Source organism: Rhodamnia argentea, chromosome 6 (genome assembly GCF_020921035.1).
Source record: "Rhodamnia argentea isolate NSW1041297 chromosome 6, ASM2092103v1, whole genome shotgun sequence".
Lineage (NCBI taxonomy): Eukaryota > Viridiplantae > Streptophyta > Magnoliopsida > Myrtales > Myrtaceae > Rhodamnia > Rhodamnia argentea.
The window spans coordinates 27,019,911-27,034,124 of record NC_063155.1 but is presented as its reverse complement, the minus strand read 5'-3'; the positions used below and the strand labels follow the sequence as shown (position 1 = coordinate 27,034,124).

Sequence of the window (14,214 nt, the reverse complement as noted above, 5' to 3'; positions counted from 1 at the left end):
TATAAGCCAATCCCAGGGATTCAGCAGCAGGAGCACAATCTCCGGGATCACCTGGCCACAAAGCGCAGAGCTTCAATTTCATGCACCGAGAAGACCAAATCTACCCCCCGACATTCCCTCCCTGCCCGCCATCTGCGCTGGGGGTATTTTCGTCATCACGGTGTCCTCGACCCCAAACAGAACTAAACCACTGCAGGGGGGGGCCCCGCATTCACTGCATTGCGCTCTGCAACTGAAAATCACACACTCTTCTCTCCCTCCCTCCGTCAAGTTCTCCTGCCTCGCTCGCTCTGCTCTCACCCTCTCTCTTTCTCTCTCTCTCTCTCCCTCCGTGTGATCGCGTCGCGCTGCGGTACGTCCTCTGTTTGGTTCTTGGTGCCTCTCGCGGCCGCCCTCTAGCCGGTGAAGATGACGGACACCACCGACGACATAGCCGAGGAGATCTCGTTCCAGAACTTCGACGACGACTGCAAGTTGCTCGGCAACCTCCTCAACGACGTGCTGCAGAGAGAAGTCGGAGGCAAGTTCATGGAAAAGATCGAGAGGAATCGCATTCTGGCCCAGGTTGTTCTCGTTCCTTTTTCTACGTTTTTGCTCTCTGTCTCTTCTTTTTTTTTTCGAGCTTCTGTATGCATGCTCTTTGCTCGTTAGAGCGTAGGTAGCCTGCCTGAGTTGTTTCGCCTATTGTTTTTTTTTTCCCCTTTCCTGCGGCTGTTTCCTGGATTTTGCTCCTTTGTCAATGGAAGAGAGGTGCCATGAAAATGACAAAAAAAGAAAGGGCCGTGGATGCCGATTTCTCGATTCCATTCTTGTTTTTTCCTCGTGCGCATTTACTTAAGTGAGGCGAAACAGAGATTGCCAGGCTAAATGGAAGAAAAAGAGGTACAATGCCTGCGCGACGGGATGTTTTCTCTCTTAATGGTTTTGGTTTTGTTTCCAGAGTGCTTGTAACATGAGGTCGGCGGGAATCGAAGATGCAGCGGAGCTACTAGAGAAGCAACTGGCGTCCGACATATCGAAGATGACGCTAGAGGAAGCCCTGACGCTTGCCCGTGCGTTTAGCCATTATCTCAATCTAATGGGAATCGCTGAAACTCATCACAGGTAGTTGATTTAGTGGCCGTGTTTGTTCGGGTGTTCCGGTGGTTCAGTTGCTATGCTTGTTCTCTGATCAAACCACTTCTATCTAAATAAGTATTGCCTATCGGATTCTGATCAGTGGCCCCCAGGAAATTTTTGGATTATACTCAAAATGGAAGAATTAGTGAATAAACGGGACTGAAACTGAAAGTATTACTGAATTCAGAGGTTGGCCAACATTGACCCGTGAGAGAATGAATTGAAAGGGCTACAAGCATCGACGAGCAGGAAGTTTTATGCATTTTCTAAGTTTACATGTTTTCTATGTGTTTGCTTGGTGTTGATAGTTTGATTTAGTATTTGTGCACTCTCAGGATCTTATATCATCTTGCGCAGAGTGAGGAAGTCACGGAATTTGACACATTTATCAAGATCATGTGACGACATTTTCAGTCAGCTGATTCAGGGGGGAGTCTCTCCGGACGAGCTTTATGATACAGTCTGCAAGCAGGTTCAGTGTTCTTGCTTATGTGCTTTCTGGTGGTCCTACCTGTTCTGGTATTTTGATTAGAAAGGATATCAGAGCAAAGAGCTAGTGTTTCCAGGTCACTTGCTATCTGAAAATTCATCTCCCCCATGCTAACTGATAAAACGATATTATCATCTTGGATCATAATTTAATGAGCTTGGGACAGGACTGTATGATGTAGTGAATTTTTTATCAGTAGCTATGCTTCCTCATTTGACACAATGATGCATCTAACATTCGCACCCAGTATGTAGTCAGTAATCTGGCATTAATATTCTGTCATGTGGCTGATTCATTTTTCTCTGGTTCCTTCAGGAAGTTGAGATTGTTCTCACTGCACATCCCACTCAAATTAATCGCCGCACCTTGCAATACAAACACATAAGAATTGCTGTAAGTCATTTGGTGGCTTCAACAAAGATAATGCGAGAGAACTGATGTTTGTCCCTGCAGAGCTCATTCCCCACCTCTATTTACTATATGCATCCTTTTCTTCAGCATCTTTTGGACTACAACGACAGACCTGATCTTACTCATGAGGACCGAGAAATGCTGATTGAAGATCTGGTATTATCTGTATTCTGAAATCTGGAAAATGGGTACTTTGTATGCATTTGCATGCTATATACTTACACGGGCAGGGTTGCTGGTATGCGTGTGCATGCATGTTGATGTTGTTTTCCCGTGTCTGAGACACATCCTTCTGCACTGATAGGAGCCACTCCTCTCTCTAAATTTCTTTGGGAGAAGTTTCTTTGAGAAATGTTGCTAACTGGGGTTTTTGTTTTCTAGTCATTTCTGATTGTCATTGTCCTTTTCTAGGTTAGAGAAATTACTTCCATATGGCAAACAGATGAGCTGAGGCGACATAAACCGACCCCTGTAGATGAAGCCAGGGCTGGTAACCCAAGATACATGCATATTTTAGATACGTGTTGGCAAAGATCTTGTTCATTGTGAAATATTTCATACATCTCAGGGTTGAGCATTGTCGAGCAGTCTCTTTGGAAAGCTATACCTCATTACTCGCGTCGCGTCAGCAGCGCTTTGAAGAAGGTTCATCTCCAGTAGCCCTGACAATTTTAATCCTTGGTTGTAATTCATCACTCCATCTCTAACAATTTCATGTACTTTTACCACAGCATACAGGGCGGCCCCTTCCTTTGACTTGCACGCCTATCAAATTTGGATCTTGGATGGGTGGTGATAGAGATGGAAACCCTAATGTAACAGCAAAGGTATTCTTTCCAACTGGAATAATGCATTACTTAATTGGTATGGAAGTTTTACAAGCAAGCCCTGCATTATGGTAGCCCAACTATAATGTCATCTTAATTCAACACTCAAAATTCCGAGCTTTCTGGGAAAGTGACAGATTGCTGATTATGTGTTGACACCCTTTACTTATGACCCGGAGAATGTTGTTGTACTTAAGATGCAAATACATAGGTAGGATTGTGAATGTATATATGTATATGTATACATCTTTTGATTATACGAAAACTTCAATGGTTCTGTTTGTTCGTCAAATTTGTCCATGAAATTTCGTTTTCCACTTTGTCATGTAGTGAAAGACTTGACTCCAACACAATTGAAGGTTATTATAGTGATTGGACCTCCACTTCACTCTCTTCTATTCTCTCAGCCACTGTTTCCTTTTTTGACGCTTCCCACTTTCTTCATTCCTCTCATTCTCTCTACTAGTTTTGACTCACACGTACCTGTGTGCTCCTTTACTAGTATATTCTAAAATGCTTAGAAGAGACTGGAACAACAAAAGTACGTATACAACCGAATATTTCTTCGTTTGGATTTGTGAACTGTGAAAAGTGAAATTGCTCTAGCGTTTCATGTTAATTTGTTATCCTTTACTTGCCTTGTCCTTCAACCGCTTAAAAGATTCAGATGAGAAAAAAAGAACCTACAAGTTACTCTCCTGCCATTTTCATGAAGAAATTTTATGTTATTTTCTGGGTTCCCTGAATAACAAAAATTGCATATTCCAATGTCCTGGGGACCGGACTACCTTATGGTCTTCAGCTTCATCCTTATGGGTGGTTGTGCCTTATATTTCGCCTTATATAATTGTGTGATCTTAATTTTCTTACTTCAGGTGACGAAAGATGTTTCTCTGTTATCAAGGTGGATGGCAATTGATCTCTACATCCGGGAAGTTGACAGCCTGAGATTTGAACTATCCATGAATAGGTGCAATGACAGGCTATTATGGCTAGCACATGAAATTCTTGAAAAAGGTTAGAGAACTAACATTCTCATGATAGGACTGGATATCCTGCCCATTGATTGGATGTCATAATTATTATGCTTTACTATTAGGAAGGCACTGGGAATGCACTGGAACTTAGTAGTTTGTGAGTCGTATTTTTGACAGTGATAGTGACAAATGCTGATGATCACATGATTGCAGTGGTTTCAATATCTGTTTTCAGATTGGAGCGTCATGCAAGTTTTGTTTTCAATTGAGTTCGTCAATAGGTTACCAATGAACTTTTCTGTTGGGATAAAAAGTGATTAATCCCTCTTCTCCTTTTGCTACCTTCATTGCATTTCGTTTTTCCCCTAAAGCAAGAACAAGAGACGGGAGGCGTTTAGTCTTCTGATATAAGATCGCCTAGGATGAGATTGGACTGGTCGAAAAAAACTCCTTAATTGTTATGTTCGTGTTGTTTTGAGAACGACAGTATAAGGATATATGGTATTCGAGCTGTGTTTAGTGTGAGTCTGGTCAGACTGGACTGGTTTTAACAATACTTCAGATAGGCGAGAAAAGAGGGATAGCTTTATTCGGCGATTATAGAATTATCAAATACTAATCAAGAAATAGAAAATAGCGAAGCAGGCAGTTGGTAGAGAGAGAAAGAGAGAGAGAGAGAGAGTGCCGTCAACACCATTGATGGACATGGCTGGTGAGACAACTGTGTGAAAACCTGGTAATAAATGATGATAAAGTTCAGAAAAGCTGATTCTCTTTTGCTTTTCCTGGTTTGTTGGATAGACCAGCATATGAACAAAACTTGTGCGGGTCTGACTATTATTCACCAGTCACTATTGTTGTTATTGGTTTTGAAGTTGAATGGCTCTTGAAAAAATTCTCTTCAGAAACATCTTCAGAGGAGAGGCTTGAGAGTCGAAGTCAATCTTTGACCAGAAGTCAAATAAAGCTTCACAATCAGCAACTTCCATCTCTTCCAACTCAACTCCCAGCTGGAGCTCATATGCCATCTTGCACAGGTTAATATTCACTATGTTTCTGGCTAAAGTTTTATGGCTCCATGCACATCTAGGATTTTCTTTTTTCATTTGTTGTTGCTTCCTTCGAATGGGGAAGTATGGGACTCCTACTTGCAAGTTGCTGTAACAGCAGTGAGAAGTATAAATGCCTTCAAGAAATTGTTTGGGCTGTGAGCATTTGGATAAACAAAATATTTCCAAGTATTATAAGTGGACAGCATCCCGAACTTGGTGGTTAATGGTTATTAGAGGCGGGTATGGGAAGAAGGGCATCTAATTCACAGACAAACTTGGTTTTGCAACTAATTGTTTTTTACTCTAATTTAGTTCTTATTGTTTATCTTCATTATTGGAAGCCAAATTTTTTTGGCTAGACAATAACGTCATTGTTGGCATTTTTAATTTTTGTTTAATTCATGTCTCTTGTAGAATGCAATGATGGTGACTCTCAGTATCCAAGACTGGAACTTCCCGGTAATGATTACATGCCATTAAATCGTCAGGTAAACCAACTTCTAATGCAATTGTGGTGTGCAGCTGCACCTTCGTGCAGTCAACTTTTTGAGACCCCTGATTCTGTAATAATTCTTCTGTAGGAGGGTCAAGGTTCTTCATGTTCAGATTCTCAGTTCCAAGATTCAGGGCACAGTTCTTGCAAACCATCTGAAAATGGAAATTTGGCTAGCTCCAACAATTTGCAGCCTGCTGGGACGCCACGTGGTTCCTCTTTTGCATCTGGTCAACTTCTTGCCCAAAGAAAACTCTTTGCAGAATCTCAGATAGGAAGATCCAGCTTCCACAAGCTTCTAGAGCCAAGTCTGCCTCAGCTTCCAGGAATCGCTCCTTATAGGATTGTTCTTGGCGATGTAAAGGATAAGGTATTTTCTCTCTTGACTAAGTGACCTGGTTTTACGATACGGAGATGCTCAAGTCAGATTGAACCAAACAAAAATAGAAAGATTCTCGCCTAAAGTTGCTAATCATAGGAGTGGGACCAGCAAACTTTTCTTCAGCCGTGTTGACTTTAAGAGTTCTTTCTTGGAACCCAGGTCTGGAGTTCAAAGGTTGGTAGGGAGAGGAAGAGGACCAGCCACTTCCTTCCTTATTACATTGGCTTAGCTTTTCTTGTTCTGTTCGTAATGCATCAATACTGTCTATTCCTCCCAGTTTCTCTCTCTCCCCCCCCACAGCCCCCCCCAAAAAAAAAACCCCACACGCAAAAGAAAAAATGCAAAGTTTTGGGCCTAGGATAAGTAAGCGAATGCTGGAAAGAAATTAAAATGCTCTCTTTTGCGGCATATCGTATGTAATATTCATCGTTAGCAATTTTCGAAATATATGCAGCTAAGGCTTTTAGGTAATCATGATGGTCAATTAAAAGCAAGCGATTAAGTGTGTGCACTGGGAGCAAAGCTGGTAGTCAGGTCAGATGATTCAAAACAGTCTCACAACTAAAGCCTTAGAAAAGATAAATTGCGTTTCAAATGTTTTAATAGATGCATTTGATGTAGTTTATGAGTTTCATCTGTGTCTCTGCTCCCTTTTTCTCTTGGACCGATCAAATACACGTGTGATACACCTGCTCATATTATTACTGGTATGAGAACTGTTCCTGGCATATTGTTATTTTCAACCATTCCAATCTGTAATTTTCGATTTAAAGTGTTACATGTGGCTTGGGTTTAATAACATGGACCAATGAGCTACCTCCCCTCTATTGAATGGTTAGGAAGTTGGCATCCGTTCAATATGCTTTGCAGGACGGTTATGAGGCATATCAAGTGAACCGATTGTGTTAAGGTGGTTTCCTGTTCTAGGTTGGTTTTGGTTGATATATATGGTTATTTCATGGCAGTCACTTTTGTAACTGCTCATCGAGTTCTTTGACAGTGAAATTTTCAACTACCTTTCCATGTAGAAGCAGGTCACATCAACCAAATCACATAAATGGCTTGTGTTTTTTCTTCTTTTCGTTTTAATTGTGTAACATGAAGTGCCCAAATTTCCTGAGTTCAGCTTATGAAGACACGTAGGAGACTGGAGCTTCTGCTTGAGGAAATTCCTTGTGAACATGATCCTTGTGATTATTATGAGTCATCAGACCAGCTTTTGGAACCTCTGATTCTTTGCTACGAATCTCTGGTACATAGCATCTCCTCCTAATGAGCTCCAGTCCCTGTTCCCACACTTTGACAGTGATTAAGCTCTATTCTCGCTGACAATTCTTGTTATTTGCAGCAATCATGTGGGTCTGGCGTGCTGGCTGATGGCCGGCTTGCTGACCTCATTCGGAGGGTGGCCACTTTTGGGATGGTGCTAATGAAACTTGACTTGCGTCAGGTTTGTAAATAGTAGGTGGTAATATGATCCTTGATGATTGCTACTTCTGCGACTCATTTCAAATTTTCTTCTTTAATGAGTCAGGAATCAGGAAGGCACTCAGAAACACTAGATGCCATAACAAAATATCTTGATATGGGTACATATAGTGAGTGGGATGAAGAGAAGAGACTGGAATTCCTGACAAGAGAGTTAAAAGGGAAAAGGCCTTTAGTCCCACTTTCCATCGAGGTAAGGTCTAGGATGGTACTACTGTAGTGGTAAGTGAGCTTTAAGTATGCAATAAGTAAATTTATGAAATGAAACGTAACTATTGCTAGCCCTAATTTGGTGCCAGTTGTTCCATGTTTACTTGAAAATTAATGTGTTCAATGATGAGAATGTTTGGATCTGGAATTTTTTTATTTTTATCTTATATAGGGCCTTGTTCATGAAGAATTTTTTGACTGGGCTCTTATGAAGTTTAATAATTTTTACTAAATAAACAAGAACGCGGCTGAGAAACATGCCGTTGCTTACGTGCACCTATGCTATATCATTATGAGGGCTTGTATTAAGGGCATTTCAACTCTGGCAATTAGTGGAAAGGACATTCTCTCACAATTCTCCGTAATTTGTCCTTAGAAATGGTGATTATATTATTGACTGTGGCATATTCATGCATAACACATGAATTGAGGAGTAAACAATAAGATATATCAAAGCAACCAAGTATATGTGTTGTGGAGCTGTAAAATCTCGTGTACCTTTCTGAAATACTGTTTCTGTCTGAAAATCGGTCTACATATTTTTACTATATCTTTCTCTTCTATATCTACAAGCATCATTGTACTTTGCCTCATCATGTTCTACTTTTTTCCCTTGTGGCAATATGTATACTGACTAGTGAGTTGAGCCTCGTCAGGTTGCCCCAGATGTCAAAGAAGTACTGGACGCATTCCGAGTAGCTGCTGAACTGGGAAGTGACTCACTAGGAGCTTATGTGATTTCCATGGCTTCAAATGTACTATTCTTAACGGTCAAATGCTATTTTTACTTAACTGCAGTCTACTTATTTTTACCTTCAACGTGCTCTTAACCTAGGAATTTTAGATGCTCACTGTAGTCTACTTATTTTTACCTTCAAGGTGTTGTTAGCCTATGATTTTCTGATGCTAAGTGTATTCCGGAATTGGAACATGGTAGGCAAGCGATGTTCTAGCTGTGGAGCTCTTGCAGAAAGATGCTCGCCTTGCAGTCAGTGGAGAGTTAGGGAGACCATGTCCTGGTGGAACGTAAGCTCATATGCTCTCTACTGTTGATACCTTATTGCAGAGCTCCTTTTCCTATCAAGAATCTACTTCATTCTCAGAATAAGATGGAGTGTCTGATTTGCCATTAGTCTGATCACTTGAGCCATGAATTGTTAGTTTAGATACAGCTATTGTCTGCATCTCGAATGCATTCATAAGTGATGTTGTTACAGATTATAGGCCTTTTGTCATGGGAGTTCATGCTTTGTGCATTACATGGGTGTTTGAACGTCAAGTGGTGCCATCATTTTTGATTGGTTGTTTCAAACGTGAAATCAAGCGGTACTTTCTTAAGAATTCTTGGAAAAGAAGCCACGTGTTTTATGACACTCGTGTCAAATTTTCACCAGTGGATTTATGCATTTACCTCCAGCTGATATAAATACAATATCATATTGTAAAGTCTCAGTTAATTCTTCTTTTACCCTGACGGTACTTTGTTTTGAGCAATATTAGTAGAAAGAACTAATCCAGGTGATTTTGACTAGTCCAGAACATGGATTAATGATCGCTTAACCAGAGACCATTACAGGAGCCAACAAAAACCTTTGCTGATGGTTGAAGATCCATTTTATGAACAAATATCCCTGTGGTATAAGAACACACAATATGATCCTATATGACACTTTATACTTGCATAAGTACCTCTTTCTAGTCCCATTGTGCTTCAGCTGTGACATTACAACCAAGAAAGTGAGTGAAATTGCACTCATCATAACTTCTTTTGGAGAACTTAATCTAATTTCTCGGTCATGTGAGCCGATTCACATTTACTCATGTTCTCCTTGGTTGCTATTTAAAGGAAAATGAACAAGAACCAACTCATAGTCGTGGCTTCTAGGTGTGTGAAATTTGTAATTATTGAACAAGTTCTAATGCTGGAAGCACTTTTTTCAGCAAAGGGAGGTATGCTTTTTAAAATTTTTCACTTTTTGCAAGAATTTGGACGACATGAAATTTCGAATTCAATTCAGCTTCTGAGGCTGTTCAACCTGGTTTGATGGAATGCTTGCTTCTTCTCCTTCATTCTCCCTTGCTTGGCTCTTCTCATAATATCTTGTACTCAAAATAGGTTGCGGGTCGTTCCTCTGTTTGAAACTGTGAAGGATCTTAGAGAAGCTGGGTCAGTGATCAAGAAACTGTTATCAATTGACTGGTACAGGGAGCACATTTTAAGAAATCATGGTGGCCACCAGGAGGTACACATTTTAGAATACATATTCAAGAACTAGTTAGATAACTTTCAGAAATATTAACAAACTTTTAATCGTTTACACAGGTAATGGTTGGATATTCTGACTCTGGTAAAGATGCTGGGCGCTTCACAGCTGCATGGGAACTATACAAAGCACAAGAGGACGTTGTAGCTGCATGCAATGAATATGGCATTAAGGTTACCTTATTCCATGGACGTGGAGGGAGCATTGGTCGGGGTGGTGGCCCCACATATCTAGCTATTCAATCCCAGCCGCCAGGTTCTGTCATGGTTAGTCATCTTGCAAGATGGATCCTTCAACATATATTTGACGATGAGGAGTGATCTGTAGCACATAGACACTCTACCATTAAACTTTTCATCTTGGCTATTGTGAGATTGGGAGGCTGTCTGACTGAAATACACTAAAGGAGCCCATTTGTACTTGGAAACAAAATGGTGCCTACAGGAAGCAAAATAACTGAATGAACTAATAGTAAACCTCAAACCGATCAAAATTGCTCCCGTCCAACTCAACCCAAATAATCGTAAAATCATTTGCAAGACATTATTCAAGAATGAATAAATATAGCATAAGGATAAAAGTAAGTCTTAGGTCCCTGAACTTAGACCCACTATGCAATGTGGTCCTTGAACTTTGAATTTATTTAGTGTGGTCTCTGAACTTTAGCCCAATGCCCAATGTCATTCCTAAACTTTTAATTTGTTTAATGTGGTCCTTGGAGGTTTGGTACATGTTCAATTTAGACTGTATGAAAATGTTAAATGTTGTTTCCGAACTTGAACTAATGGTAGGACAACATTCAACATTTTCATAAAGTTTAGCATGTACTAAAAGTTCAGGGACCACATTGAACAAATTAAAAGTTTAGAGATGACATTGCACAATGGGCTAAAGTTTAGGGACCACGTTGAACAAAATTTAAAATTCAGGTGCCACATTACATATTAGGCCAAAGTTTAGGGACTAGTGTCATTATCCCTAAATTCTGTATTGGATCCCATGTATGGTTGCCTGTTTGATACAAGGACACAGCATAAATGTTTTCAGGGAGAAGCTTTGTCTGTCTCGAGTCATAATTGGACCTTAATCTGGCTGAGAGTCTGTTTGATTAAGCCAATGCACACAAGACAATTTTCAGCCACATCGATTGAATGGTGGTTTGAACTCAAGATAGCACAAGCTAAAACCATGTGAATGGGCCTATTAACTTTCTGGAACATCTTATATTACAATTCATAAGCACTGTTTGTCTTCTCAGTCCAGAACTGCACTTGTACTCCTGTAAACTTAAGGAAATGGGGAGTCTTACTGCACTTCTAGTGGTTTATTGTGCTTTTTTATACATCTAGTGCTGTGTAAGTACTATGACAGTTTTGAAGTTCTGTTAGCTTGTTCATTATATAAAGTAAAGCTAGTTCTGTATCGAGTAGTCAAGAAGCATACAGAACCATTTCTTAGGTACAACCATGGTGCTTGACAGGGTACACTTCGCTCAACTGAGCAAGGAGAGATGGTGCAGGCCAAGTTTGGGTTGCCACAGACAGCAGTAAGGCAGCTGGAGATTTACACTACAGCTGTTCTGCTTGCTACTCTACGGCCCCCACTTTCTCCTAGAGAAGAAAAATGGCGTAACCTCATGGAGGAAATCTCGAAGATCAGTTGCCAAAGTTACCGCAATACCGTATATGAAAACCCTGAATTCCTTGCCTACTTTCATGAAGCTACACCACAGGCTGAACTGGGCTTCCTCAACATCGGAAGCCGTCCCACTCGGAGGAAGAGCTCAACAGGAATTGGACATCTACGTGCCATTCCCTGGGTGTTTGCATGGACTCAAACTAGATTTGTTCTCCCAGCCTGGCTCGGTGTTGGAGCAGGTCTAAGGGGTGTTTGCGAGAAGGGACATACGGCAGAGTTACAAGAAATGTATAAAGAGTGGCCTTTCTTTCAGTCCACTGTAGACCTTATTGAGATGGTGTTAGGGAAGGCGGACATACCCATTGCCAAGCATTATGATGAAGTGCTTGTATCAGGGAGCCGGCAGGAGCTCGGTGCTGCACTGAGGATGGAGCTTTTAACGACAGAGAAGCATGTCTTGGTAATCAGCGGGCATGAGAAACTATCCGAGAACAACCGGAGCTTGAGGAGGCTGATCGAGAGCAGGCTACCTTATTTAAATCCCATGAACATGTTGCAGGTGGAGATACTGAAGAGATTAAGGCGTGATAATGACAACAATAAGCTCAGAGATGCATTACAAATCACCATCAATGGAATCGCTGCTGGCATGAGGAACACCGGCTAGAAAGTGTCCTGTTGGTGGTTCTACCGAATGACCCTGCCGACCAACGAAAACTTTTTTAATCCCTAAGCCTGACTTTTTGGAACAACGTCGCTTTACTGTTTATAAGTGGTGTAATCCGAGGTACACGACAAGGAAAATATGCACTGTTGAACCATGTTTCTAAGTATGTAGAGGATGTTATGCTTGAATTGTTTCATAAAGTAAGCCGAGAATGCTTTCTCGTTCATTGTCAGGCAATTTGTACAGCTCACTAGATTTCACTGACGAGGCAGGCATATAACTAACTGGATCTTAGCTTCTGGCTGAGCTTGGAGACGCAAATGCATTTCCTGCATCCGAAACCCTATTCTACACAGACCCACTGACGCCTTTCTTCTGACGATTCAAACCAAGAGAAGGGAAAGGATTTGGATTTGCTTCTGCGTTTTCTTTGATCCTCATCTCTAAATCTTCCCAAAAAGTGGGGGGCCAAACAGAACTTTAGCGGACGAATTATTTAATTTCTGTCCGCTTCCTCCCTCAAGATTCTAAAATATTGCCCTTTTTCTCACTTTCATGACGGAAAAGATATGTAAGTCACTATAAACAAAAAAATAGATAGATTCACCTAAGAGGTGGAAAATTTAAGGCTTTGACAAATAAAAATTAGTACAAAATAAGAGAATACGATAATTAGCGAACTTTTAAAAAGAGTTAGTAATTTCCTTGAATTTTAACTCATTGTGCAATGGTCACTAAACTTTGATTGTTCAATGTCGTCCCCGAACTTTATTCTTATTATGCAATATGGTCCCTGAACTTTTAATATGTTCGATATGATCCCTGGATATTTGGCACATGTTCAATTAAGTTTTTCTGAACTATATGAAAATGTTCAATATTGTCCTTCCATTAATTTAAGTTCAAGGACAATATTAAATATTTTCATAAAGTTTAGGAACTAAATCGAACATGTACCAAATATTCAGGGATCACATTAAACAAATTAAAAGTTCAAGGATCACATTGAATATGAGGGTAAAGTATATGAACCATATTGTGTCAAAGTCTAGAGACCACTTGTATCATTTTTCCTTTCATAAATTCGTTGGTAGGTGGCCCACAAGTTACTAGAAAATCAAATAACCGGTGACTTTACTCATCAATAGTCTTTGGGACTACTATCTCTTCTCGGACTCTATAAACATAGAAAAAGACATTCTTTTTTTTTTTTTTCAGAACGAAAAAAGGTAGAATCGTTCTTGTGCCCTCCAAATGAAACGTCGACAACGTTTAGTTGACATAAGATTCCCACATATGTGGAAATGGGAAGATATGGACCAATAAGGTCGAGACATGTCATCTCCGCATCTAGCAAGCTGAGGGAACATGTCCAGATGGGGATGTGGATGTGACAGGTGAAGTCGTTTGGCTGAAGAGGGATCTGATTCTACTTTTGCATGGTCAGCTAAGGGCGGTGGCATGTGGAAAGTGCCCTTCTTTCAAAAGATTGTGAGGATGGTTGTGCGCCGGCGGTCGTCCATTATCGCCAGCTAGACCCCTTGTCCCACAATGTCTTCTTTCAGTGAATAGAACAGTCAGGACTGAATTGACCCTCGTTGATTACACTCAGAGTTTTGAATCGGTTGACTCGGTCTGAATTATAATTACTCAGCAGAGCACCACCAGAAAAATAATGTTACAAGTTTATGTATTGCATCAATATACCTGATTAGGATGATGCAAATTGAACGATTTTCACCATCCTTATTTAGAACTTGTGAATGGTGTTACAAGTTTACCATTGAACTGTTCTTTTTGGGCCAAACAGAATTTTAGACACATCTAAAGTGTAAAATCTTGTTCTAAAAGGCTATCAAATGATAACGTCCCAAAGATGATCATGCAACTATTTTTTGCACCGTCAGTTCATCAAGTAAATTGATTCCCATGTAAAATATCTCTTCTTTTTTCACCATTTGAGGCATAGATGCCTGAAAAATTGACAGGCCAAGAAAAGAGTTGTGCCTAAGAAAATGCTGCATCACAATGAGCATATTTCCTCAATTATGGTGTCAGGGAAAAATATGCTTAAGCAAAGCATCTGATACAGGCTTCTTTTTCTGAAAGATCTCTCCAATCTCCATTATTATTCCCCAATTCAGTTGCACATGATTCTGATATTCCATGACATTGTTGATGCAATCGATCGACTAT

General features: G+C 40.4%; 1 protein-coding gene across 1 annotated transcript; it reads left to right on the top strand.

Moving 5' to 3' along the window:
- Window positions 1-200: 200 nt before the first annotated feature.
- Window positions 201-12,245, top strand: LOC115756716 (phosphoenolpyruvate carboxylase 4). Its single transcript, XM_030696593.2, has 20 exons — window positions 201-564; window positions 941-1,104; window positions 1,477-1,591; window positions 1,925-2,002; window positions 2,108-2,176; window positions 2,432-2,510; window positions 2,589-2,665; window positions 2,752-2,847; window positions 3,723-3,864; window positions 4,730-4,861; window positions 5,291-5,364; window positions 5,458-5,739; window positions 6,878-7,003; window positions 7,100-7,201; window positions 7,286-7,432; window positions 8,106-8,204; window positions 8,387-8,475; window positions 9,566-9,692; window positions 9,773-9,979; window positions 11,194-12,245. The coding sequence occupies exons 1-20, from the start codon at window positions 409-411 to the stop codon at window positions 12,016-12,018; spliced, it is 3,186 nt and encodes a 1,061-aa protein (XP_030552453.1). The 5' UTR covers window positions 201-408; the 3' UTR covers window positions 12,019-12,245.
- Window positions 12,246-14,214: the final 1,969 nt, after the last annotated feature.